This window comes from Mobula birostris, chromosome 11 (genome assembly GCF_030028105.1).
Source record: "Mobula birostris isolate sMobBir1 chromosome 11, sMobBir1.hap1, whole genome shotgun sequence".
Lineage (NCBI taxonomy): Eukaryota > Metazoa > Chordata > Chondrichthyes > Myliobatiformes > Myliobatidae > Mobula > Mobula birostris.
Window position 1 is genome coordinate 27,869,778 of NC_092380.1, and position 27,141 is coordinate 27,896,918.

Here is a 27,141-nt window from a genome sequence, read left to right on the forward strand (position 1 = left end):
GGCAGAGTCATCAGAAAACTTCTGAGGATGACAAGACTCTGTGCAGTAGTTGAAGTCTGAGGTGTAAATGGTGAAGAGAAAGGGAGACAAGACAGTCCCCTGTGGAGCCCCAGTGCTCACTCTGTCGGACACATAGTGTTGCAAGCACACGTACTGTGGTCTGCCAGTCAGGTAATCAAGAATCCATGACACCAGGGAAGCATCCACCTGCATTGCTGTCAGTTTCTCCCCCAGCAGAGCAGGGCGGATGGTGTTGAACGCACTGGAGAAGTCAAAAAACATGACCCTCTCAGTGCTCGCTGGCTTGTCCAGGTGGGCGTAGACACGGTTCAGCAGGTAGACGATGGCATCATCCACTCCTAGTTGGGGATGGTAGGCGAACTGGAGGCGATCTAAGTGTGGCCTGACCATAGGCCGAAGCAGCTCCATAACAAGTCTCTCCAGGGTCTTCATGCTGTGGGAGGTCAATGCCACCGGTCTGTAGTCATTGAGGCCACTGGGGCGCAGCGTCTTTGGCACAGGGACGAGGCAGGATGTCTTCCACAGCACAGGAGCCCTCCAGGGCCTCAGGCTCAGGTTGAAGACATGGCGAAGTACTCCACGTAGCTGAGGGGCACAGGCTTTGAGCACCCTGGTACTGACACCATCTGGTCCTGCAGCCTTGCTTGGGTTGAGACGTTTCAGCTGTCTTCTCACCTGTTCAGCTGTGAAGCCCACCGTGGTGGTTTGGTGTGGGGAAGGGGTAGAGTCACGAGAGCAGGGTGGGGGACTGTGAAGAGGGATAGGAGGGGAGAGTGGAATATGTGTTGGTTGGGGGTCGACAACAGCTGACTCGTGTGGGGGATGGGCAGGGGCCACAATGTCAAATCTGTTAAAGAACAGGTTAAGTTCGTTGGCCCTGTCCACACTGCCTTCAGCTCCTCTGTTGCTAGTTTGCCGGAACCCAGTGATGGTCCTCATCCCCCTCCAGACCTCTCTCATGTTGTTCTGCTGGAGTTTCCACTCAAGCTTCCTCCTGTACCTGTCTTTAGCCTCCTTGATCCTGGCTTTCAGGTCCCTCTGTATTGCCCTCAGCTCTTCCCTATTTCCATCTCTAAACACCCTCTTTTTAGCGTTCAGGATGTCCTTAATGTCCTTTGTTACCCATGGCTTGTTATTTGAATAACAAAGGACAGTTCTTGTCGGAACATTGCAGTCCACACAGAAGTTGATGTAATCAGTGATGCACTCTGTGAGCCCATCAATATCCTCTCCATGTGGCTCACAGAGTGCCTGCCAGTCTGTCACCTCAAAACAACCCTGGAGCGCCTCATAAGCCTCCTCCGACCATTTCCTCACTGTCCCCCAGGTTGCAGGTTTACTCTTCACCAGAGGCACGTGGCAGCGGTTTAGATGCACCAGGTTGTGATCTGACCTTCCCAGTGGGGGGAGGGGAGTGGAGCTGTATGCATCCTTAACGTTAGCATACATCAAATCCAGAGTCCTCTCCCCTCTGGTTGTACAGCTCACGTACTGAGTGAAGTTGGGCAGTGTTCTGGCCATGGTAACCTGGTTGAAGTCACCCGAGATGGTAATGAGGGCACTCGGGTGCTGGGTTTGTAATCTGGCTATGATGGTGTAAATGATGTTACACGCTGACGTCGGGTTGGCAGAGGGAGGGGTGTACACAACAACCACAACTGCGTGCGCGATTTCCCTTGGCAAATAATATGGCCGGAGTCCAACAGCAAAAAGTTCAATATCCGGGCTACAGACACGTTCCTTGATCGTAATATGAACAGGATTGCACCATCTGTTGTTTACCAGAACTGCAAGACCCCTCCTTTACGCTTACCGCTCTCCGTGCAATTCCGGTCAGCTCGAACGGTCTGGAAGCCCTCTATGGAAACGCTTTGATCGGGTATGTCCTCGTATAGCCACGTTTCAGTAAAACACATGACATTGCTCTCCCGAAATGTTCTCTGACTCCTGACAAGCGCCGTCAATTCGTCCATTTTATTACCCAGCGATCTCACATTGCCCATGATGAGAGAGGGGCGACACGGCTTATAACTTCTTTTCTCCATAAGCCTCTGTTGTCTCGACCCGGTCCTCTTCCCACGCCTTTTTGATCCCCCTCTGCATCCTCTGTGTGTTTTCCTCCAGATTTCAGCTGGGGTGTCCGCTGCTCTGTTCACTAAACCGGCCAGCATAAGCGCAATCAGCTGGTCCCTGGAATAAACAATGCGGCCATCCTGCTGCCCTGCTAATGAGCCGTGTCCGAAAGTAACTATTTTCAGCGCTAAAAAAACAAATAAAACTCTCTCCACCAGCATGTTAGAGAGGGTGCAGCTTCAATGTGTTACCGTGAGAAAAAAATACAACAAATAACCTAAGTTAAGAAGTTTAAAAAGTAAGAATCTTGACGGAGCAACTATAACAGGCTGCATGCAGGACTGGCGCATGCGGACATGAACAAACTGGCTACCTCAGAAATATTGGTACTTCTTCCTTAAACAATCATCCTTTGTGCTCTTCTCCACACCTTCGAACAAAAAAAAACCCAAACCAGTATGCTGTCCTTCAGAAATATAATCCTACTCAGCTCTCTCGAACGTTCCAAGTCATCTCCCACCTCTCCCACCTCTCCCACCTCCTCCCCCCACCACCCCCCACCAAATGGCTGGCACAATATTCCTAGGCTGAGCAGACACTCCTTATTTCAGCTACAGTTAAAACACTAGTCTATGAAGCTTAACTAACAGAACACACTGTGTTTGCAGAAAACTGCTAACGTGAAGTGCCCAACAGCCGAGCAGTGAAAATACAATTTTAACCAGGGCATTATATGTCAATGGCTTGCATGAGGGAATAGATGGCTTTGTGGCAATATTTGCAGAGAATACAATAATTTGGTGAGACAGTACCATCAATTGTGAAGGGTGCTTACTGACCGTTCGAGATGCCAGAGCGATGTGGTGCGTGTATACCATTTGGGGAACTGTATAGCAGCCGACTCATTTATGAGTGTTTGTGCTTTAAGAATAAGTCTGAAGCCTTGCTGCAACAGTTAGGTGCAAAGTTAGATAATGTATTGTTTAATTTAAACCTGCCATTTATATTTTGTGTGATGTGGGAATTAGTGTGGAGATATTTGAGGGAGAGATAATATCCGGATATATCTGTCAGAATGGCACTGTTAGGTCAGGAAATGTCAGGTCGGGAGCCACGGTTTTAGGCAGTGTTCTGAAAAGAAAGCAATTGTGAGAATCCACAGTACCGGCCTTTCTTTCTGATTTGGTGGCCAGATTATAGAGCAGGTGAGGTCAGACAAACAGCTGATAGCAGCCTCCATTGCCAGAGCTATTGACCTACAGATGTACACAATGGTATTGTTAGGGTGCCCGCAGTGCAATACGTTCATGGACACAGGGACATCGGTAGCAATAACTGACCTACCCTTACCAATGACTGGACAGGCTATTTACATTACAGGTGTAGGAGTGAAGACAATGAAGGCAGAAAGAAACACACATAAAAGTTGCTGGTGAACGTAGCAGGCCAGGCAGCATCTCTAGGAAGAGTTACAGTTGACATTTCAGGCCAAGACCCTTCGTCAGGACTAACTGAAAGAAGAGCTAGTAAGAGATTTGAAAGTGGGAGGGGGAGGGGGAGATCCAAAATGATAGGAGAATACAGGAGGGGAGGGATGGAGCCAAGAGCTGGACAGTTGCTTGGCAAAAGGGATATGAGAGGATCATGGGACGGGAGGCCTAGGGAGAAAGAAAGAGGGAGGGGCGAAGCCCAGAGGATGGGCAAGGGGTATAGTGAGAGGGACAGAGGGAGAAAAAGGAGAGTGAGAAAAAGAATACACACATATATATAAATAAATAATGAATGGGCTACGAGTGGGAGGTGAGGCATTAACGGAAGTTGGAGAAGTCAATGTTCATGCCATCAGGTTGGAGGCTACCCTGACGGAATATACGGTGTTGTTCCTCCAACCTGAGTGTGGCTTCATCTTTACAGTAGAGGAGGCCATGCATAGATATATCAGAATGGGAATGGGACGTGGAATTAAAATCTGTGGCCACTGGGAGATGCTGCTTTCTCTGGCGGACAGAAGTGAAGGCAGAAAGTAGTGAGTCACAGATACTCGAAATTAGCAGAGTGCAGCTTCCAGTGTACAAGACCATAAGATGTAGGAGCAGAATTAGGACATTCAACCCATCGAGTCTGCTCTGCCATTCTATCAGGGCTGACCCTGGATCCCACTCAGCGCCATACTCCTGCCTTATCCTTTGATGCCTTGAGCGATCAGGAAACTATCAACTTCCACCTTAACTATACCCACAGATTTGACCTCCATCACAGTCTGTGGCAGAGCATTCCACAGGTTCACTACTCTGGCTAAAAAAATTCCTTTTTAACTCTGTTCTGAAAGGTTGCCCTTCAATTTTGAGACTGTGCCCTCTAGTTCTGGATACCTCACCATAGGAAACATTCTCTCCACGTCCACCCTATCTAGTCCTTTCAACATTTGGTAGGTTTCAATGAGATCCCCCACATTCTTCTAAATTCCAGTGAGAATAGGCCGAAAGCTGTCAAAAGCTCCTCTGGGAGTATTTCTGAGTCCATCCAAATAATGAAGGTACTATCCTTGGCATTGACAGCCTAAGGGAGGCAGGGGCCATTATAGATTCTGGAAATGGAGAAATAATATGAACAAGTCAGGGGCAATGAACACATACAAGCAATAGAATACACAACCTAGCCTGCAGAGCTGCATCCACTCCGATCATCAGGGACTGGAGCCAGGATGGTACCTCTGGGTTATTTTGTCAGCAGTTTCCAGCAGTGTGGGCTAGACATAGGCAAGATTGTGGTCAAGTGAAGATAAACCAGTTAAAATAGAGGGGGACCTGCATAAACCCCAGGAACAGTATCCTACAAAAGCTGAATCCCTAACAACTGTTCAGAGTATAGGGAAGGTACTAAAACACCAGGATATACTGAGAAAAACTGTGTCAACCACTAACTCACCGATATGGCCAGTAAAGAAGCCAGATGGATCATATTCGTTAACAATAGTCTATATCACCACTAATAAGACCTTTCCGAGATTCCACCCTGTCACAATCCTGAATGGCCGGTTTCCAGAACATAAAATGTTCTCAGTCCTGGATATGGATTTTTCAGGGCACCCTTTAGTCCCAAGACCGATTTGCTTTCATAAGATCTTTCATAAGATCATGACACAGACTTTGGAAAAGCTCAATCTAACACCCTACCAGTCGACCATGTTACAATATGTAGATGATCTACTAAACACTTCAGAAGGTGAAGCAGGATATTTAGGAGTGATACCCAATGTCTTGGACATGCTGTGAGATGAGGGATTTAAAATCAGTCTTCACAAATGAACCATCCTTACCAAGGCTACACAATTTCCTAGGGAAGGAAGGACACGTCAGATGACAGATGTTCTGCAATCAGCTCCATGCCCATCCAGTAAACGAAAGGGGAGTAAGGGAGGGGGTGGGGGAAATGGATCCGTTCAACTACTGCATGTTATCTTTCTATTTTGACAAAGACAAACTTTGGGTTTAAACACTAACACATTTATCAACAGGAGATGCTTATAGCCTCCAACTCTCCACTTTGTCCTGTGCCCCCATTTCACCAATATCACTTCCAATCCTGGGTGAACTGCCTGCATTCCAGAGCAGGAACTGAGGTCCTTTATTATGTGCACACATAACAACATATCTTCCCCCTTTAAACCAACAAACACAATATTATGTCCTCTAAGCCTGCAAGAAACAGTAATGCTTTCTAACAACGATAGTTACATTAATTTCAATTGTAATGAGCAAATATTCACTTAACAACACGCATTCGGTCTCTGAGGTGGCTTAATGACCCATTTTGGTCTGCTGACCCATTGCAATTTGCCTATCTCCACAATAGGTCAACGGCAGATGCAATTTCAATGGCTCTTCACATGGCCTTAGACCACCCGGTAACACAGGATATGTCAGGATGCTGTTCATCGACTATAGCTCAGCATTTAATACCATCATTCCCACAATCCTGATTGAGAAGTTTCGGAATGTGGGCCTTTGTACCTCCCTCTGCAACTGGATCCTCGACTTCCTAACCAGAAGACCACAATCTGTACGGATTGGTGATAACGTATCCTCCTCTGTGACGATCAACACTGGTGCACCTCAAGGGTGTGTGCTTAGCCCACTGCTCTACTCTCTATGTATCCATGAGTGTCTGGCTAAGCATAGCTCAAATACCATCTATAAATTTGCTGATGATACAACCATTGTTGGTAGAATTTCAGGTGGTGATGAGAGGGCATACCAGAGCATGATATGCCAACTAATGGAGTGGTGTCGCAGCAACAACCTGGCACTAAACGTCAATAAGACAAAAGAGCTGATTGTGTACTTCCTGAAGGGAAGATGAAGAAACACATACCAATCCTCAGAGAGATCAGAAGTGGAGAGAGTGAGCAGTTTCAAGTTCCTGGGTGTAAAGATCTCTAAGGATCTACCTGCTACATATCGATGCAGTTATAAAAGAAGGCAAGACAGCAGCTATACTTTATTAGGAGTTTGAAGAGTTTTGGTATGTCAACAAATACACTCCAAAACCTCTGTAGATGTACTGTGGAGAGCATTCTGACAGGATGTGTCACTGTCTGGTATGGGGGTGGGGGGGGGGGGTGTTGGCTACTGTACATGACCGAAAGAAGCTGCAGAAGGTTGTAAACTTAGTCAGAATCTTCTGAATGTGTTTGTCTCTGCAGATGCCTTGCTTTCACTTGCTGCATTAATACCAGTGGCCTTTTGAGAACTCTGATCTACATGTTCATTTCCTTCACATCCTTCTGCCAAGATCCCATCTGTTTGTCTCAGCTGTCTGGTCACCTTTGGTCTGTGAAGGTGCTGCAAAAATTCTTTCCAGCAGATTGAGCCTTTCATGTGCAGTCAGTCCAAATATTGGCTGTACTTGTTTTTCAGCAATTAGCAGCTGTGCCTTTCGGTGCTGCCCCTTGTTCTTGAAGGTCACTAGACGGCCCGATTCTTCTGAACCATTCTCTCCAGTATAACCTGCCACTTTTAACTTCACTGAGTAGATCTTGCCCTTTACTTTGAGAGTATTCCAGTCAAGACGGTGCCAGCTAACAATGATTCAATGGGCGACATCTTTTAGATAGCAAATGTCTTCAATTATTTCACTTTTCCTATACCTTCTGCTTGCTCTTTTTGTTAGTTTGTCTTACAGAAACTGTTGCAGCCTGTGACATACGGCTTGGAAATCAATCCAATGAACTGGCGCTTTGCTGTGTCCAGAGAGCTGTCTCATGGAGATTAGAGACAGGGCCTTGATAAAGGACTAAGAGCACAAGCTGACTCGGCAAAAAAAAGACCTGAGATAGGTCGTGGGGTTACAGACAAATCCATCTCAAAGCAGCGAGGAAGATTGAAGCATTGAGGTGAATATGAAAAGGGTCATTGATTGCTCCCAATGAAGAACTCCGGGGATCACTGGGGATCGCTGGCATTTGGATCGGGTTCGGTGATCACTCTTCACAGAAGGACTGAGTTCATTCGTCCACTCTCCTCGTATGCTGACAGAAAGATGTTTTCAATATTCTGAGATTGTGATTATTGCACTGTACTTCATATTGGTCTCCTTTAGTTTTTCAGTGTTTTCTTTCTTGTGGCTAATTGGGGATGGGTGATCTGTTAATTTTTTGCATGAGGTGTGGGGGTTTTGATGCTATTGTCATTGTTCTTTAATGCGAATGAAGAGTCCAGTGATTGTTACTGTCTCTGATATTTTTCTCAGAAGGGTGGGGTTGGGGATTTGCTGCTATTCTTGCTGATTTTTTTTTGCAGGGAAGGGTTTTGGGATCTGATGGTATTGTCCAGTTTTTCCGGCAGGGGAGGGGTTGGGGTTTTGTTGCCATTGTCCCTGGTTTTTCTTTTCTGTGGACCAGGGGGTGGGAAATTTTGGGGTTTTCAAGTTTTGCTTCTATTCTTTTTCATATCAGTGGAATTAATGTCTTTTCTTTCAACACACATGGTCTTTCTGAATTTCAAGGCTACCTGGAGAAGATAAATATCAGAATTCCATTGTACATGGATACTCTGACAATAAAATGAACCTTAGAATGTTTTGTGTCTTGTAATCACACATAGACAACAGATTCACTTGGGTTCAAGTATCAAGCTTGAATGGAATTACTGTCTCATTCACAGTTATTGGAACTATCCATTCTGTCTTACCAGCACCATCAGTCTGCAGAGAATCTACAAATAGTTTCTCAATTTCCTCATCAACAGTGTACACCTTCCTCTTGGTAGCCCCAACTTTGCAGCACATTGCAAAATGATTCTTCTTCCCACAATTATTGCAGGACTTTCTATAAGCAGGACATGTCTTTGGGATGTGCCTTCCTCCATATCTGCGGCATTTGCTGTTTCAGCTTAACTCTTTTCTATGCTGTTGCTTTAGTCATGGTCATAGTCAGAGTCATAGTCATACTTTATTGATCCCGGGGGAAATTGGTTTTCGTTACAGTTGCCCCATAAATAATAAATAGTAATAGAACCATAAATAGTTAAATAGTAATATGTAAATTATGCCAGTAAATTATGAAATAAGTCCAGGACCAGCCTATTGGCTCAGGGTATCTGACCCTCCAAGGGAGGAGTTGTAAAGTTTGATGGCCACAGGCAGGAATGACTTCCTATGATGCTCAGTGCTGCATCTCGGTGGAATGAGTCTCTGGCTGAATGTACTCCTGTGCCTACCCAGTACATTATGTGGTAGATGGGAGACATTGACCAAGATGGCATGCAACTTAGACAGCATCCTCTTTACAGACACCACCGTGAGAGACTCCAGTTCCATCCCCACAACATCACTGGCCTTACGAATGAGTTCGTTGATTCTGTTCGTGTCTGCGACCCTCAGCCTGCTGCCCCGGCACACAACAGCAAACATGATAGCACTGGCCACCACAGACTCGTAGAACATCCTCAGCATCGTCCGGCAGATGTTAAAGGAAACACGTTATGGTCTGCCCCTCTGTTTTCACAGCATGCATTGTTGCTTCTGCTCTGTGCAGCTCCTTAGCTTGTGCTTGTGTGGTCTCCACTGCCCTACACATATTCACAGCCTTTTCTAGCATCAAATCTTTTTCACACAGCAAGCTTTCTCTGAGCCCATTATTTAGGATTCCATAAAGTATTTTGTCTCTGACTGGTAAGCCTCGGAAATGTCCAGGCTCACAGGACTTACTCGGTGTGTGAAGCTCAGCTAAGTATTGGTCAAAGCTATCATCTTGTTTCTGGTCGCAGAAGAACTTGCATCTCTCAAACATGACTTTTATAACTCGAACAAAATGCTCCTCAAATGCTGTCATCAGAGTGTCCAATGTAAAGCCTATGTCATCAATTTGAAAGCTGTTGCAGATGTCCAAAATGTCTTCACCAATTAAGTGTAGAATGATAGACACTTTCCAATTTTCCTCCACCCCTCTGGCTCTACTCACTGCTAAATATATATGGAATTGCTGTTTGAACCATTTCCAGTTATAGAGTCATCAGGAGGTACTGCACAGAAACAGACCCTTCTAGTCCATGCAAAAACCATATAAATTGCTTACTCCCATCGACCTGCACCAGGACCATATCCCTGCTATCCATGTACCTATCCAAACTTCTCTTAAACGTTGAAATTGAGCTCACATGCACCACTTGTGTTAGCAGCCCATTCTACACTCTCACAACCCTCTGAGTGAAGAACTTTCCCCTCATGTTTCCCTTAAACCTCACCTTGTAGTCCCACCCAACCTCAGTGGAATAAGCCTGCTTGTATTTACCCTATCGATACCACTCATAATTTTGTAAACCATTATCAAATCTCCTCTCAGTCTTCTACATTCTAAAAAATACAGTCCAACCTTATTCAACTGTAATGCCCTGGTTAAGATTTCTACTGCTATGCTGTGAGGTATGTTTATTTAAGCATTTCCATGCAAAAGCAATGTGTCCTGTTAGTAATAGTGCTTTGAATTTGTCTAAAAGTAAAGAGCCATGTTGTCCAAATTGGGTATGTTGTGTCAGCCAATCAGGATTGGCTCGATACATGTGGTAACTTCCCACCCAGTGGAAGATTCGGTAGAGCTGAACAGGATAGGATTTAAAAGGACAGTTGTCTGGTTTGAGGTCTCTTGAGTGGGGCACAAGGGAAGAGGCCGCAGAACGCCGTTCGCAGGAGAGACCCTGTTGTAATAAGTGTTTTGTGCAGATGAGTGGCTCCCTGGTGGAAGTGCCAATACTCATGAGAGAGACAATTCATTTGAGATGGTCTTCGAGGGAAGTCTGAACTGTGGCCGGTTTCCTTCACATAGAATGTGAGTTCAGAGCGTTAGTAAAGCGATAACCCCAACTTCTCCAGAAATGAGCTCAACGATTATGTGCACATTGGACTGGTTTAACTGTAATGAGCACCTTTAATTTTATTTCAATTTCTGTAACTGTTTGTTAAAGTTGAAAATTTTGTGAATATATTTCGTTTATAATTTTACGCCACTTTATGTTCTGTTAATATTTTGGTGAAAGATAACTTTGCGTGGAGCAGAATATAAATAGCATTCGCTACAATTAATATTCCGCCCCGGAACGTCCCAACTTTCCTGTTAGGTTGAACCCCAAATCATTACCGATCCAAGACATATATTGTTTATGAAACGCAAACACGAGGAAATCTGTAGATGCTGGAATTTTAAGCAACACACATTAAAAAAAAAATGCTGGTAAATGCAGCAGCCCAGGCAGCATCTATAGGAAGAGGTACAGTCAACGTTTCGGGCCGAGACCCTCCGTCAGTACTAACTGAAAGAAGAGATAGGAAGAGATTTGGAAGTGGGAGGGGGAGGGGGAGATCTGAAATGATAGGAGAAGAGTGGGGGGGGGGGGGGAGCCAAGAGCTGGAAAGCTGATTGGCAAAAGGGATATGAGACGATCATGGGACGGGAGGCCCAGGGAGAAGGAAAGGGGGAGGGGGAAAGCCCAGCAGATGGGCAAGGAGTATAGTGAGAGGGACAGAGGGAGAAAAAGGAGAGAGAGAAAAAAAAATTAATAATAATAATAAATAAATAACGGATGGGGTACGAAGAGGTACCCCATCCAATATTTATTTATTTTTTATTATTACTCTTCCTACAGATGCTGCCTGGCCTGCTGCATTCAACAGAATTTTGCTTTTCTTCTTCTTCTTCTATTTCCGGCAGTTTAGATGCATCTAGGCATATTACTGCCCTCCGCAGGATGTATAATTAATTATAGTACTTCAAGGAACTCAAATTCTTGAATATAACCTAGACTCACGTATAAACTGAATAATAATCTCTTTAATCAGATGTTGGTTCTCTTGATGGCCAAACAAGGATTTAGTAGAAAACCAAAATACATTTAAGCCAGATAGCCTCTTGAACAACATGCTTCTTTCAATTTTATATCAGTTACAGCTCAGCAAAACATGCTGGACTGTCTCTGGACTACCAGAGTCACATAATCCAGTAGGATGTTTTCCTATTACCTTTAAATAATAGTTCAGCCCACAATGTCCCAACCTAAGTCTTGTTAATTTCACCATATCTCTACGATTTAAAAGGTAACAGTCTGAGACCTTTTTAATTAGTGAGTGACTAGAAAAATAATGCCTGCCCTTTAATTCACTTTTCCAATCCTCCTGCCACTTCTTCTCTATACCTTTTTAAATCCTACTTCTCAATTCTGCTCTGCCTGGGGGAACTCTAATTTCTACTTGCCTGCTCTGTAAGGAAGACTTTGCAATGCCATCCACAATTTCATTACCCTCCACCCCAGCATGCCCAGGTATCCATGAAAATCTGACTGCACAACCCATCTTCCCTACTCTGAACAACACTAAGAGAATCTCAATAGCTATGTCAGGATGAGCTTTTGATTTATTCCCTTTTATAGCCTCTAAGGCAGCAGCAGAATCCGAACAGATGATAATCCTACATGATTGAGAGTCTTCTATCCACCATAAGGCCCAGAGGATTGCTAGTAATTCTGATGCAAAGACAGAAACACCATCTGAAACCCGGTGACCAATCTTAACTCCAAGTTGAGACACATACATCCCAAATCCTGCCCCACTGCTCTCTGGGTCCTCTGAGCCATCAGTAAAAATCTTCAGATAAGATCCCCATTTATTATTTAAATATTCATTTGTGATCAACACTGACGAATTTGGTCTGCTTCCTTGAAGCTGAAAAAGGAGGAATAGGTTTACTTCTGGTTCAGGCAAGAGCCAAAAATGGATGGGTGGCAAGCATATTTGGTCAACTATGTCTTCCTCAGTCAGTTTCAATTTCGCATCCCAGTTATTAACCAAATCCAAAAATGGATATCTTTTAATTTTACTTTGGCACTCTGACTTCCCCTGCAAAAGACAGTTTGGCGGACAGCTGTGATTGAAGCCATTTAGATTTGCCCAATACTGCAGGCCCAACTGAATTCGTCTTAAATGTAGAGGCACTTCTCCCATCTCCGGGACTGATGTTGTTCTGAAAGCTCCACAACAGAGTCTAAGTGCTTTGGACTGCACGGTGTCTAGTTTTCCAAGCACTACCGTAGCAGTGGAACCATAAACAATACAACCATAATCAATAACTGATCTAATCAGAGCTAGATATATTAAGTACATAGTTTCCCGTCCTGCTCCCCAGTCACATCCAGCAATGCTTATCATAACATTTAAAACTTTCTCACACTTTCCAATTGTTTCATCTACATGAACCCTCCAAGTATGTCTTTCATCAAACCAGACATCTAAAAACTTGAATACTTTGACCTTTTTCTAGTCAAGAATCATATAGACACAATTCACAACCAGGAATATTTCTTCTAAAGCCAAAAATCATATATTTGGACTTAGAAGCAGAAATCCTGAAATCCCATTTATTAGCCCAGTTTTCAATTGACCTTAAAGCCTTCTGTACTTGACTTAATATATACTTGCCGCTTCTTCCTCTTTTCCAGATTGCACCATCGTCTGCAAACAATGTTTTGCCAAATCCTGTCCCAACCTGATCAAAGATATCATTTATCATGATATTAAAAAGAACTGGACTAATGACACTACCTTGAGGGGTACCTTTACCTATTTTTAGGTAACTGACTTGGAGCTTGTTCTGCCTATTCTCACTAAATTACCCTTTCCTTAAGGAAATCTTTGATTGAAATAAACATTCTACCTCGAATTCCCGCATCATAGAGTTTAATTAATAAACCATCCTTCCAATGTGAGTCATACACTCTTTCAATATCTAGAAATACAGTTACCATTACTTCTCTATTTTGAAACACTTTTTTAATATCATGACCTAAAAGGGCAACAGATTCCATTGTTGATCTTCCAGTTCTAAAACCATTTTGATAGGCAGCAAAATGTCCCTGATTTTCCAAAAAATAAACAAGTCTGTTGGTGACCATTCATTCCATAGTTTTACAAAACACTGACATTAAAGCTATAGGCCGATACGAACTAGGACTAGACGTGTCCTTACCTGGATTTAAAACTGGAACTACAACCGCATGCTTCCATTCTACTGGTAATTTTCCTTCTTTCCACACTGAATTAAACAAAGCTAGTATTTCTATTAATACAGAGTCATCTAAATGCTTAAGCATTTCATAACACAGTCCATCCCTACCAGGAGAAGTGTTTGAACCTGATTGGACAGCTTCCTGCAATTCCTGAAGGGAGAAAAACAAATTTATGGAGCTATTATCATCCAAACTCCTGTCCAACTTACCCTTAACATAATTTCCTTTCTCAAATCACCTAATTCTCCAGACCTGTGTAACGCTTGGAACACCTTAACAAACCTATCAGCCTTTTCGTTATTGGTTACAGCTTCAATATCTGTCATGGTCCAGTCCGTGAAATCCGTATTCCAGTTCACGGTCCCGTCCATCGACCCTTGCTCCAGGTTTTCCTATCTACCCTGTTTCTGTTCTCGTTGAGCTAATTGAGACAGCTGATGCTAGTTGGGGCTGGCTGCATAAATACCTCCAGAGACCAGGGCTTGGTTGCTGGATTGTTCTTGTCCTTACTCCTTGTATCCCTTCCTCTGCCTTCTGTTTCCTAGCCTGAACCCTGCCTTGTCTTGTCTTGTCTTGCCATGCTAATAACTCTCGCCTCTCCTGAAGTTCTCGTCTCGCCTTGCCTGAAGCCTTGCCTTGTCTTGCTGGTAACTCTCACCTTGTCTCGCATGCAGTCTTGTCCTGGAGCCAGCCTGCACCTAGCTCCCTTCCTGTCCATTGCCTCCGTCGGGTAAGCCTAGCCATCTCGCCATTACCTGGGCTTGGTTCTGTCCCTTCCTGTCCCTTGCCTCCTTCGGGTAAGCCAGGCTGTCTCGCTGTTACCTGCGGGTGGTTCCGTCCCTTCCTGTCCCTTACCTCCATCGGGAAAGCCAGGCCGTCTTGCCGTTACCTGCGGGTGGTTCTGTCACTTCCTGTCCCATGCATCTGTCGGGTGGTGAACCGCACCCTGCCTAGGAGTACCGTGCACTGCCTTGGAGGAGTCTGCCTAGCCTCAAGCCTGAAAACTCCAGCCTCACCTGACCTCAAGTCTCCAGCCTCGCCTCACCTCAAGACTACAGCCTGCAGCGTCATGTCGCCTCAAGACTACAGCGTCCTGCCTAGCCTCAAGCCTAAAGACTCCAGCCTCCTGCCTAGCCTCAAGCCTGAAGACTCCAGCCTCCTGCCTAGCCTCAAGCCTGAAGACTCCAGCCTCCTGCCTAGCCTCAAGCCTGAAGACTCCAGCCTCCTGCCTAGCCTCAAGGCTGAAGACTCCAGCCTCTTGCTAGCCTCAAGGCTGAAGACGCAAGCCTCCAGCCTCGCCTCAAGCCTGAAGACTCCAGCCTCCAGCCTAGCTTCAAGCCTGAAGACTCCAGCCTCCTGCCTAGCCTCAAGCCTGAAGACTCCAGCCTCCCGCCTAGCCTCAAGCCTGAAGACTCCAGCCTCCCACCTAGCCTCAAGACTGAAGACGATAGCCTCCTGTTTAGTCTCAAGCCTGAAGACTCCAGCCTCCCGCCTAGCCTCAAGACTGAAGACGATAGCCTCCTGTCTAGCCTCAAGGCTGAAGACGATAGCCTCCTGCCTAGCCTCAAGGCTGAAGACTCCAGCCTCCTGCCTAGCCTACAGGCTGAAGACTCCTGCCTAGACTCAAGCCTGAAGACTCCAAACTCCACCTAGCCTCAAGCCTGAAGACTCCAAACTCCGCCTAGCCTCAAGCCTGAAGACTCCAGCCTCCTGCCTAGCCACAAGCCTGAAGACTCCATCCTCCCACCTGGCCTCAAGACTGAGAACGATAGCCTCCTGCCTAGCCTCAAGGCTGAAGACTCCAGCCTCACCTCGCCTCAAGTCTCCAGCCTCCAGCCTCGCCTCATCTCAAGACTCCAGCCTCCACCATCACGTCGCATGAAGACTACATCCTTCTGCCTAGCCTTAAGCCTGAAGAATCCACCCTCCTGCCTAGACTGAAGCCTGAAGCTCCAGCCTCCTACCTAGCCTCAAGGCTGAAGACTCCAGCCTCCTGCCAAGCCACAATGCTGAAGACTCCAGCCTCCTGCCTAGACTCAAGCCTGAAGAATCCAGACTCCGCCTAGCCTCAAGCCTGAAGACTCCAGCATCCTGCCTAGTCTCAAGCCGGAAGACTCCAGCCTCTTGCCTGGCCTCAAGGCTGAAGACTCCAGCCTCCTGCCTGGCCTCAAGCCTGAAGACTCCAGCCTCCAGCCTAGCTTCAAGCCTGAAGACTCCAGCCTCCAGCCTAGCCTCAAGCCTGAAGACTCCAGCCTCCCGCCTAGCCTCAAGCCTGAGAACGATAGCCTCCTGCCTAGCCTCAAGGCTGAAGACTCCAGCCTCCTGCCTAGCCTCGAGGCTGAAGACTCCAGCCTCCTGCCTAGCCTCGAGGCTGAAGACTCCAGCCTCCTGCCTAGCCTCGAGGCTGAAGACTCCAGCCTCCTGCCTAGCCTCGAGGCTGAAGACTCCAGCCTCCTGCCTAGCCTCAAGGCTGAGGACTCCAGCCTCCTGCCTAGACTCAAGGCTGAGGACTCCAGCCTCCTGCCTAGCCTCATGGCTGAAGACTCCAGCCTCCTGCCTAGCCTCATGGCTGAAGACTCCAGCCTCCTGCCTAGCCTCACGGCTGAAGACTCCAGCCTCCAGCCTTGCCTCAAGCCTGAAGACTCCAGCCTGCAGCATAGCCTCAAGCCTGAAGACTCCAGCCTCCTGGCGAGCCACAAGCCTGTATACTCCAGCCTCCTGCCTAGACTCAAGGCTGAGGACTCCAGCCTCCTGCCTAGCCTCATGGCTGAAGACTCCAGCCTCCTGCCTAGCCTCACGGCTGAAGACTCCAGCCTCCAGCCTAGCCTCAAGCCTGAAGACTCCAGCCTCCAGCCTAGCCTCAAGCCCGAAGACTCCAGCCTCCTGGCAAGCCACAAGCCTGTATACTCCAGCCTCCTGCCTAGCCTCAAGGCTGAGGACTCCAGCCTCCTGCCTAGCCTCAAGGCTGAGGACTCCAGCCTCCTGCCTAGCCTCAAGGCTGAAGACTCCAGCCTGCTGCCTAGCCTCCAGCCTGAAGACTCCAGCCTCACCTCGCCTCAAGTCTCCAGCCTCCAGCCTCGCCTCATCTCAAGACTCCAGCCTCCACCATCACGTCGCATGAAGACTACATCCTTCTGCCTAGCCTTAAGCCTGAAGAATCCAGACTCCGCCTAGCCTCAAGCCGGAAGACTCCAGCCTCCTGCCTAGCCACAAGCCAGAAGACTCCAGCCTCCTGCCTGGCCTCAAGGCTGAAGACTGCAGCCTCCTGCCTGGCCTCAAGCCTGAAGACTCCAGCCTCCTGCCTGGCCTCAAGCCTGAAGACTCCAGCCTCCTGCCTGGCCTCAAGCCTGAAGACTCCAGCCTCCTGCCTGGCCTCAAGCCTGAAGACTCCAGCCTCCTGCCTGGCCTCAAGGCTGAGGACTCCAGCCTCCTGCCTGGCCTCAAGGCTGAGGACTCCAGCCTCCTGCCTGGCCTCAAGGCTGAGGACTCCAGCCTCCTGCCTGGCCTCAAGGCTGAGGACTCCAGCCTCCTGCCTGGCCTCAAGGCTGAGGACGCCAGCCTCCTGCCTGGCCTCAAGGCTGAGGACGCCAGCCTCCTGCCTGGCCTCAAGGCTGAGGACGCCAGCCTCCTGCCTGGCCTCAAGGCTGAGGACTCCAGCCTCCTGCCTGGCCTCAAGGCTGAAGACTCCAGCCTCCTGCCTAGCCTGCAGCCTGAAGACTCGAGCCTCACCTCGCCTCAAGTCTCCTGCCTCCAGCTTCGCCTCACCTCGTCTCCTGCCTCCATCCTCCAGCCTCCAGCCTTGCCTCACCTCAAGACTCCAGCCTCCAGCATTGTGTCACCTCCTGCCCAGCCTCCTGCCCAGCCTGAAGGATGGATCCTCCAGCCTCCTGCCTAGCCTCAAGCCTGCAGACTCTAGCGACCTGCCTAGCCTCAAGCCTGAAGACTCTAGCCTCCTGCCTAGCCTCGAGCCTGAGGACTCCAGCCTCCTACCTAGCCTCAAGGCTGAGGACTCCAGCCTCCTGCCTAGCCTCAAGCCTGAAGACTCCAGCCTCACCTCGCCTCGTCTCCAGCCTCCAGCCTCGCCTCATCGCAAGACTCCAGCCTCCAGCATCACGTCGCATGAAGACTACATCCTTCTGCCTAGCCTGATGCCTGAAGCTCCAGCCTCCTACCTAGCCTCAAGCCTGAAGACTCCAGCCTCCAGCCTAGCCTGAAGCATGGAGACTCCAGGCTCCAGCCTAGCCTCAAGCATGGAGACTCCAGGCTCCAGCCTAGCCTCAAGCCTGAAGACTCCAGCCTCCTGCCTAGCCTCAAGCCTGAAGACTCCAGCCTCCTGCCTAGCCTCAAGGCTGAAGACTCCAGCCTCCTGCCTAGACTCAAGCCTGAAGACTCCAGACTCCGCCTAGCCTCAAGCCTGAAGACTCCAGCATCCTGCCTAGCCTCAAGCCGGAAGACTCCAGCCTCCTGCCTAGCCTCAAGCCGGAAGACTCCAGCCTCCTGCCTAGCCACAAGCCTGAAGACTCCAGCCTTCTGCCTAGCCACAAGCCTGAAGACTCCAGCCTTCTACCTAGCCTCAAGCCTGAAGACTCTATCCTCCTGCCTAGCCTCAAGCCTGAAGACTCTATCCTCCTGCCTAGCCTCAAGCCTGAAGACTCCAGTCTCCTAGCCTCAAGCCTGAAGACTCCAGACTCCTGCCTAGCCTCAAGCCTGAAGACTCTATCCTCCTGCCTAGCCTCAAGCCTGAAGACTCTATCCTCCTGCCTAGCCTCAAGCCTGAAGACTCTATCCTCCTGCCTAGCCTCAAACCTGAAGACTCCAGTCTCCTAGCCTCAAGCCTGAAGACTCCAGACTCCTGCCTAGCCTCAAGCCAGAAGCCTCCAGACTCCTGCCTAGCCTCAAGCCTGAAGACTCCAGACTTCTGCCTAGCCTCAAGCCTGAAGACTCCAGCCTCCTGCCGAGCCTCAAGGCTGAAGATTCCAGCCTCCTGCAGAGCCTCAAGGCTGAAGACGACAGCCTCCTGCCTAGCCTCAAGGCTGAAGACGACAGCCTCCTGCCTAGCCTCAAGCCTGAAGACTCTATCCTCCTGCCTAGCCTCAAGCCTGAAGACTCTATCCTCCTGCCTAGCCTCAAGCCTGAAGACTCCAGTCTCCTAGCCTCAAGCCTGAAGACTCCAGACTCCTGCCTAGCCTCAAGCCTGAAGACTCTATCCTCCTGCCTAGCCTCAAGCCTGAAGACTCTATCCTCCTGCCTAGCCTCAAACCTGAAGACTCCAGTCTCCTAGCCTCAAGCCTGAAGACTCCAGACTCCTGCCTCGCCTCAAGCCAGAAGCCTCCAGACTCCTGCCTAGCCTCAAGCCTGAAGACTCCAGACTTCTGCCTAGCCTCAAGCCTGAAGACTCCAGCCTCCTGCCGAGCCTCAAGGCTGAAGATTCCAGCCTCCTGCAGAGCCTCAAGGCTGAAGACGACAGCCTCCTGCCTAGCCTCAAGGCTGAAGACGACAGCCTCCTGCCTAGCCTCAAGGCTGAAGATGATAGCCTCCTGCCTAGCTTCAAGGCTGAAGACCACAGCCTCCTGCCTAGCCTCAAGGCTGAAGATCACAGCCCTCCGGCCTAGCCTCAAGGCTGAGGACTCCAGTCTCCGGCCTAGCCTCAAGGCTGAGGACTCCAGCCTCCGGCCTAGCCTCAAGGCTGAGGACTCCAGCCTCCTGCCTAGCCTCAAGCCTGAAGACTCCAGCCTCCTGCCGAGCCTCAAGCCTGAAGACTGCAGCCTCCTGCCAAGCCTCAAGCCTGAAGTCTCCAGCCTCCTGCCTGGCCTCAAGCTTGAAGACTCCTGCCTCCTGCCTAGCCTCAAGCCTGAAGACTCCTGCCTCCTGCTTAGCCTCAAGTCTGAAGACTCCTTCCTCTAGCATCTAGCCTCTTGCCAAGCCAAGCCTCTAGCCTCTAGCCATGCCAAGCCAAGTCTCTAGCCTATAGCCTCTTGCCAAGCGAAGCCAAGTCTCCAGCCTCTAGCCTCAAGTCTGAAGACTCCATCCTCCTGCCTCCTGCCAAGCCTCACCTCTAGCCTCAAGCCTGAAGACTCCAGCCTCCTGCTTCCTGCCAAGTCTTGCCTCTGGCCTCAAGCCTGTAGACTCCAGCCTCGTCCTGCCTGCCTGCCAAGCCTCGTCCTTGTCTGGTTCTGGGGTCCGAGCCAGAAGCAAGGCCCAGGTACTGGGCCCTTGTCCAGTCTCTGCTCGTAGTCCAAGCCTGGGGTCCTAGCTCTCTTGTCCAGTGCTGCTCCAGGTTCCTGGTTTTCCTGTCCATGTCCTTGCCATCAGCCTGAATCCTAGTCCTGTCCCTTGTATTTCAGTGTCTATGTCTTGCACTTGGGTCCGTTCCCAGCCACCGCCCTATGACAGAATGATCCAGCCAACCATGGACCCAGCAACACAAACACTGTCGTTTTCCTCTTGCCACCCGGGGTTCCTTTCTGTTAAGTACCCTCCAACCCGCCCAGGTCGTCCATAGTCTGGATACCCTGTTTGGTCACCAGGAGGCGCCCGTAGAGGGGTAGGGTTACTATCATGGTCCGGTCCGTGAAGTCCGTATTCCGGTTCACGGTCCGGTCCATCGACCTTTGCTCCAGGTTTTCCTATCTACCCTGTTTCTGTTCTTGTTGAGCTAATTGAGGCAGCGGATGCTCGTTGGGGCTGGCTGCATAAATACCTTCAGAGACCAGGGCGTGGTTGCTGGATTGTTCTTGTCTTTTACTCCTTGTATCCCTTCCTGTGCCTTCTGTTTCCTCGCCTGAAGCCCTGCCTTGTCTTGCCGGTAACTCTCGCCTCACCTGTAGTCCTCGTCTCGCCTTGCTTTGCCAGAAGCCTTGCCTTGTCTTGCTGGTAACTCTCGCCTCGTCTCGCTTGCAGTCTTGTCCTGGAGCCACCCTGTACCTAGCTCCCTTCCTGTCCCTTGCCTCTGTCAGGTAAGCCAGGCCGTCTCGCCATTACCTGCGATGGGTTCTGTCTCTTCCTGTCCCTTCCCTCCGTCAGGTAAGGCAGGCCATCTCGCCATTACCTGCGGTTGGTTCTGTCCCTTCCTGTCCAATGCCTCCGTCGGGTGGTGCACCACGCCCTGCCCAGGTGATCCGCGCCCTACCTAGGTGAACAGTGTCCTGCCCTGGAAGGTGCCTGCCTAGCTTCAAGCCTGAAGACTCCAGCCTCCTGCCAAGCTGAAGCCCGAAGACTCCAGCCTCCTGCCTAGCCTCAAGCCTGTAGAGTCCAGCCTCCTGCCTAGCCTCAAGCCTGAAGACTCCAGCCTTCTGCCTAGCCACAAGCCTGAAGACTCCAGCCTTCTGCCTAGCCACAAGCCTGAAGACTCCAGCCTTCTGCCTAGCCTCAAGCCTGAAGACTCTATCCTCCTGCCTAGCCTCAAGCCTGAAGACTCCAGTCTCCTAGCCTCAAGCCTGAAGACTCCAGCCTCCTGCCTAGCCTCAAGCCTGAAGACTCCAGCCTCCTGACTAGTCTCAAGCCTGGAGACTGCAGCCTCCTGCCTCGCCTCAAGCCAGAAGCCTCCAGACTCCTGCCTAGCCTCAAGCCTGAAGACTCCAGACTTCTGCCTAGCCTCAAGCGTGAAGACTCCAGCTGCCTGCCTAGCCTCAAGGCTGAAGACGACAGCCTCCTGCCTAGCCTCAAGGCTGAAGACGACAGCCTCCTGCCTAGCCTCAAGGCTGAAGATGATAGCCTCCTGCCTAGCCTCAAGGCTGAAGATGATAGCCTCCGGCCTAGCCTCAAGGCTGAGGACTCCAGCCTCCAGCCTAGCCTCAAGGCTGAGGACTCCAGCCTCCGGCCTAGCCTCAAGGCTGAGGACTCCAGCCTCCGGCCTAGCCTCAAGGCTGAGGACTCCAGCCTCCGGCCTAGCCTCAAGGCTGAGGACTCCAGCCTCCGGCCTAGCCTCAAGGCTGAGGACTCCAGCCTCCGGCCTAGCCTCAAGGCTGAGGACTCCAGTCTCCAGCCTAGCCTCAAGGCTGAACTCTCCAGCCTCCTGCCTAGCCTCAAGCCTGAAGACTCCAGCCTCCTGCCTAGCCTCAAGCCTGAAGACTCCAGCCTCCAGCCTAACCTCTAGCCTCTTGCCAAGCCAAGCCAAGTCTCTAGCCTCTAGCCTCTTGCCAAGCTAAGCCAAGTCTCTAGCCTCTAACCTCTTGCCAAGACAAGCCAAGTCTCTAGCCTCTGGCCTCTTGGCAAGCCAAGCCAAATCTCAGGTCTCTAGCCTCTAGCCTCTTGCCAAGCCAAGCCAAGTCTCTAGCCTCTAGCCTCAAGCCTGAAGAACCCAGCCTCCTGCCTCCTGCCAAGCCTCGCCTCTAGCCTCAAGCCTAAAGACTCCAGCCTTTTTCTGCCTGCCAGCCAAACCTCGTCCTTGCCTGGTTTGGGGGTCCGAACTAGAGGCAAGACCCAGGTACTGGGTCCTTGTCCAGTCTCTGCTTGGGGGCTAAGCCTGGGGTCCTAGCTCTCTTGTCCAGTCCTGCTCCAGGTTCCTGGTTTTCCTGTCCATGTCCTTGCCATCAGCCTGAATCCTAGTCCTGTCCCTAGTACTTCAGTGTCTGTGTCTTGCACTTGGGTCCGTTCCCAGCCACCGCCCTATGACAATATCTCCTTCCAGCAAAGCTGGGATAGATGGTTTCCTATATATCCCTGACATTCTTCGAATGATCGTCCATAGCTGCTTTATAGGTGTCCCAGGGCCCAGGGTTCCACAAAATCTTCTCCAACTATCCCTCCATGTTGTTTTTATGTGTGTTGCTTGTTTATGAAAAGGGACTTTCTCACCGCTAAGTGACGCGGCTGTTAGCAGAGTTAGCAAACAAGCCAAGTTAGTATACGACCCCCCGGTGAGAGGATTACCCGACTTTTCTTTATAACTGTGGTCCTCCAGACATGGTTAGCCTTTAGAACATAGAAAATTGAATATAGAATAGTACTGCACATTACAGGCCCTTCGGCCCACAATGTTTTGCCAACCCTCAAACCCTGCCTCCCATATAACTCCCACCTTAAATTCCTCCATATAACTGTCTAATTGTCTCTTAACCTTCACTAGTGTATTTGCCTGTACCAGTGACTCAGGCAGTGCATTCCACGCACCAACCACTCTGAGTGAAAAACCTTCCTCCAATATCCCCCTTGAACTTCCCACCACTTATCTTAAAGCCATATCCTCTTGTATTGAGAAGTGGTGCCCTGGGGAAGAAGTCCTGGGTATCGACTCTATCTATTCCTCTTAATATCCTGTACACCTCTGTCATGTTTCCTCTCATCCTCCTTCCCTCCAAAGAGTAAAGCCCTAGCTCCCTTAAATTCTGATCATAATCCATACTCTGTAAACCAGGCAGCATCCTGGTAAATCTCCTCTGTACCCCTTCCAATGCTTCCACATCCTTCCTATAGTGAGGCGACCAGAACTGGACACAGTACTGCAAGTGTGGCTTAACCAGAGTTTTATAGAGCTGCATCATTACATCGTGACTCTTAAACTCTGTCCCTCGACTTATGAAAGCTAACACTCCATAAGCATTCTTAACTACCCTATCTACCTGTGAGGCAACTTTCAGTGATCTGTGGACATGTACCCCCAGATCCTTCTGCTCCTCCACACTACCAAGTACTCTGCCATTTACTTTGTACCCTGCCTTGGAGTTTGTCCTTCCAAAGTGTACCACCTCACACTTCTCCGTGTTGAACTCTATCTGTCATTTCTCAGACCACTTCTGCATCCTATCAATGTCTCTCTGCAATCTTCGACAATCCTCTAAACTATCTACAACACCACCAACCTTTGTGTCGTCTGCAAACTTGCCAACCCACCCTTCTACCCCCCACATCCAGGTCGTTAATCAAAATCACAAAGAGTAGAGGTCCCAGAACAGAACCTTGTGGGACACCACCAGTCACAATCCTCCAATCTGAATGTATCCCTCCACCAGGACCCTCTGCCTTCTGCACGCAAGCCAATTCTGAATCCACCTGGCCAAACATCCCTGGATCCCATGCCTTCTGACTTTCTGAATAAGCCTACCATGTGCAACCTTGCCAAATGCCTTACTAAAATCCATATAGATCACATCCACTGCACTACCCTCATCTATATGCCTGGTCACCTCCTCAAAGAACTCTATCAGGCTTGTTAGACACGATCTGCCCTTCCCAAGGCCATGGTGACTGTCCCTGATCAGACCATGATTCTCTAAATGCCCATAGATCCTATCTCTAAGAATCTTTTCCAACAGCTTTCCCACCACAGACGTAAGGCTCACTGGTCTATAATTACCCGGACTATCCCTACTACCTTTTTTGAACAAGGGGACAACATTCGCCTCCCTCCAATCCTCCGGTACCATTCCCGTGGACAACGAGGACATAAAGATCATAGCCAGAGGCTCAGCAATTTCTTCCCTCACCTCATGGAGCAGCCTGGGGAATATTCCATCAGGCCCCGGGGTCTAATTCGTCCTAAAGTATTTTAACAACTTCAGCACCACCTCTCCCTTAATATCTACATGCTCCAGAACATCAACCTCACTCATATTGTACTCACCGTCATCAGGTTCCCTGTCTTTGGTAAATACCAAAAAAAAGTATTCATTGAGGATCTCACTCACTTCCACAGCCTCCAGGCACATCTTCCCACCTTTATCTCTAATCAGTCCTACCTTCACTCCTGTCATGCTTTTGTTCTTCACATAATTGAAGAATGTCTTGGGGTTTTCCTTTACCCTACTCGCCAAGGCCTTCTCATGCCCCCTTCTTGCTCTTCTCAGCCCCTTCTTAAGCTCCTTTCTTGCTACCCTATACTCCTCAATAGACCCATCTGATCCTTGCTTCCTAAACCTCATGTATGCTGCCTTCTTCCACCTGACTAGATTTTCCACCTCACTTGTCACCCATGCTTCCTTCACCCTACCATTCTTTATCTTCCTCACTGGGACATATTTATCCCTAACATCCTGCAAGAGATCCCTAAACATCGACCACATGTCCATAGTACATTTCCCTGCAAAAACATCATCCCAGTTCACACCCGCAAGTTCTAGCCTTATAGCCTCATAATTTGCCCTTCCCCAATTAAAAATTTTCCTGTCCTCTCTGATTCTGTCTTTTTCTATGATAATGCTAAACGCCTGGGAGTGGTGGTCACTGTCCCTCAGATGCTCACCCACTGAGAGATCTGTGACCTGACCTTGTTCTTTAGCTAATACTGGATCTAGTATGGCATTCCCCCTAGTCGTCCTGTCAACATATTGTGACAAGAGTCCATCCTGGACACACTTAACAAACTCTGCCCCATATAAATCCTTGGAACTAATCAGGTGCCAATCAATATTAGGGAACTTAAAGTCACCCATGATAACATCCCTGTTATTTTTGCAACTTTCCAAAATCTGCTCCTCGGTATCTCTGCTGCTACCAGGGGTCCTATAGAATACTCCTAATAGAGTAACTGCTCCCTTCCTGTTCCTGACTCCCACCTATACTGACTCAAAAGAGGATCCTGCTACATTACCCACCCTTTCCGTAGCTGTAATAGTATCCCTGACCAGTAATGCCACCCCTCCCCTCTATCCCTTTTAAAGCACTGAAATCCAGGAATATTGAGAATCCATTCCTGCTCTGGTGCCAGCCAAGCCTCTGTAATGGCCACTACATCATAATTCCATGTATGTATTCAAGCTCTCAGTTCATCACCTTTGTTCCTGATGCTTCTGCATTGAAGTACACACACTTTGGCCCTTCTAGCTTACTACCTTTACACCATTTATTCTGCTTCTATTTCCTCAAAGCCTCTCTATATGTTAGATCTGGCTTTACTCCATGCATTTCTTTCACTGCTCTATCACTCTGGGTCCCATCACCCTTGCAAATTAGTTTAAACCCTTCCGAACCATACTCACAAACCTACCTGCAAGGGTGTTGCTCCCCCTCGAGTTCAAGTGCAATCCATCCAATCTGTACAGGTCCCACCTTCCCCAGAAGAGATCCCAACTATCCAAAAATCTAAAACCCTGCCCCCTGCACCAACTCCTCAGCCACACATTCAACTGCCATCTCCTCCAATTCTTACCATCACTATCACGTAGCACTGGCAGCAATCCTGAGAACACCACCCTTGAAGTCCTGTTCTTCAGCCTTCTGCTTAGTTCCCGAAGCTCACACTTGAGGACCTCATCCCTCTTCCTGCCTATGTCGTTTAGATTGCCGGTAACCCGTATAGGTGCGGTTGGACTTACAGAATTTTGCGTGTTTCTCTCACCTGAATCTCTCGGTAAACTTTGAGACAATGTGCTTTCTTGCCGACAGCTTCTCTCCGTCGAGAGTCAACTGGAAGGAGAACTTGCAAACGATAAACTTAATCGACTAAGTATGCCGACACTTCCGGGTTTTCCGGAGCTGTTGCCGCGGACTCCAGACCACTATTGGCGCTGTCTGGGAGTGTGAGAAAAAGGTTTGGTGCGTTGAGTTCTTTTATTCTGTTTTAAATTTTAGACGCGGCGCTTTATATAACTTGAGTTTGGTTGCCTGACAGGAGCCGCAGAGAATTGTTTTCGGTCTATCCCTCGTTTTGGGCGACCGTTTTTTTTTTTGGCCTTTGCATAAGCAGTTCGCTAGCGCTAGTAATAGAGGCGTTTCGCAGGTTTTCAACGAAAAAGCGAGCCGATATTTAGATAACGCAAACAACAGGAATTCTGCAGATGCTGGAAATTCAAGCAACACACATACAAGTTGCTGGTGAACGCGGCAGGCCAGGCAGCATCTCTAGGAAGAGGTGCAGTCGACGTTTCAGGCTGAGACCCTTCGTCAGGACTAACTGAAGGAAGAGTGAGTAAGGGATTTGAAAGTTGGAGGAGGGGATGGAGATCCAAAATGATAGGAGAAGACAGGAGGGGGAGGGATAGAGCCAAGAGCTGGACAGGTGATTGTCTTTCTTCCCGGACCTCCTGTCCCATGATCCTCTCGTATCCCCTCTGCCAATCACCTGTCCAGCTCTTGGCTCCATCCCTCCCCCTCCTGCCTTCTCCTATCATTTTGGATCTCCACCTCCCCCTCCAACTTTCAAATCCCTTACTCACTCTTCCTTCAGTTACTCCTGACGAAAGGTCTTGGCCTGAAACGTCGACTGCACCTCTTCCTAGAGATGCTGCCTGGCCTGCTGTGTTCACCAGCAACTTTGATGTGTGTTGCCAATATTTAGATGGTGAAGTTGTTGTTGGCCTAACAAGGCGGAACCAGGAGTAGCTCCGCGGTATAGTTTACTGGCAGAGAAAGTGAATCGATCAGGGAACGCAAATCTGGAAGGTCCAAGCACACGCTCGGCGTTCTCTAGCACATCGGGAGCAAAGTAGGAATAGTAGTATAAGCAGTAGTTTACTTTTAAGAATTTATATAAATACAATCACTTAATCTTCTGTATTTATTCCTCCCCACAAAAGTATAACAATGCAGCATCTGCAATGTCAGTCTCTGCAATTTTCGG

General features: G+C 48.9%; 1 protein-coding gene across 5 annotated transcripts in view; it reads right to left on the reverse strand.

The window, feature by feature from the left end:
- The window catches only part of LOC140204958 (guanylate-binding protein 1-like), a 51,015-nt gene extending 24,400 nt beyond the window's left edge, over window positions 1–26,615 (reverse strand). For 2 of the 5 annotated variants that reach the window (XM_072271980.1, XM_072271976.1), the window contains exon 1: window positions 13,607–13,758. In XM_072271980.1, coding sequence (XP_072128081.1) covers window positions 13,607–13,730 — 124 coding nt within the window. In that variant the 5' untranslated portion in view covers window positions 13,731–13,758. Of the gene's footprint in view, window positions 1–13,606; window positions 13,760–25,731; window positions 25,795–25,920 lie in introns of those variants that run through there. The other 3 variants (XM_072271978.1, XM_072271979.1, XM_072271977.1) reach the window with 3 other exon arrangements.
- Between the last annotated feature and the right edge of the window lie 526 nt (window positions 26,616–27,141).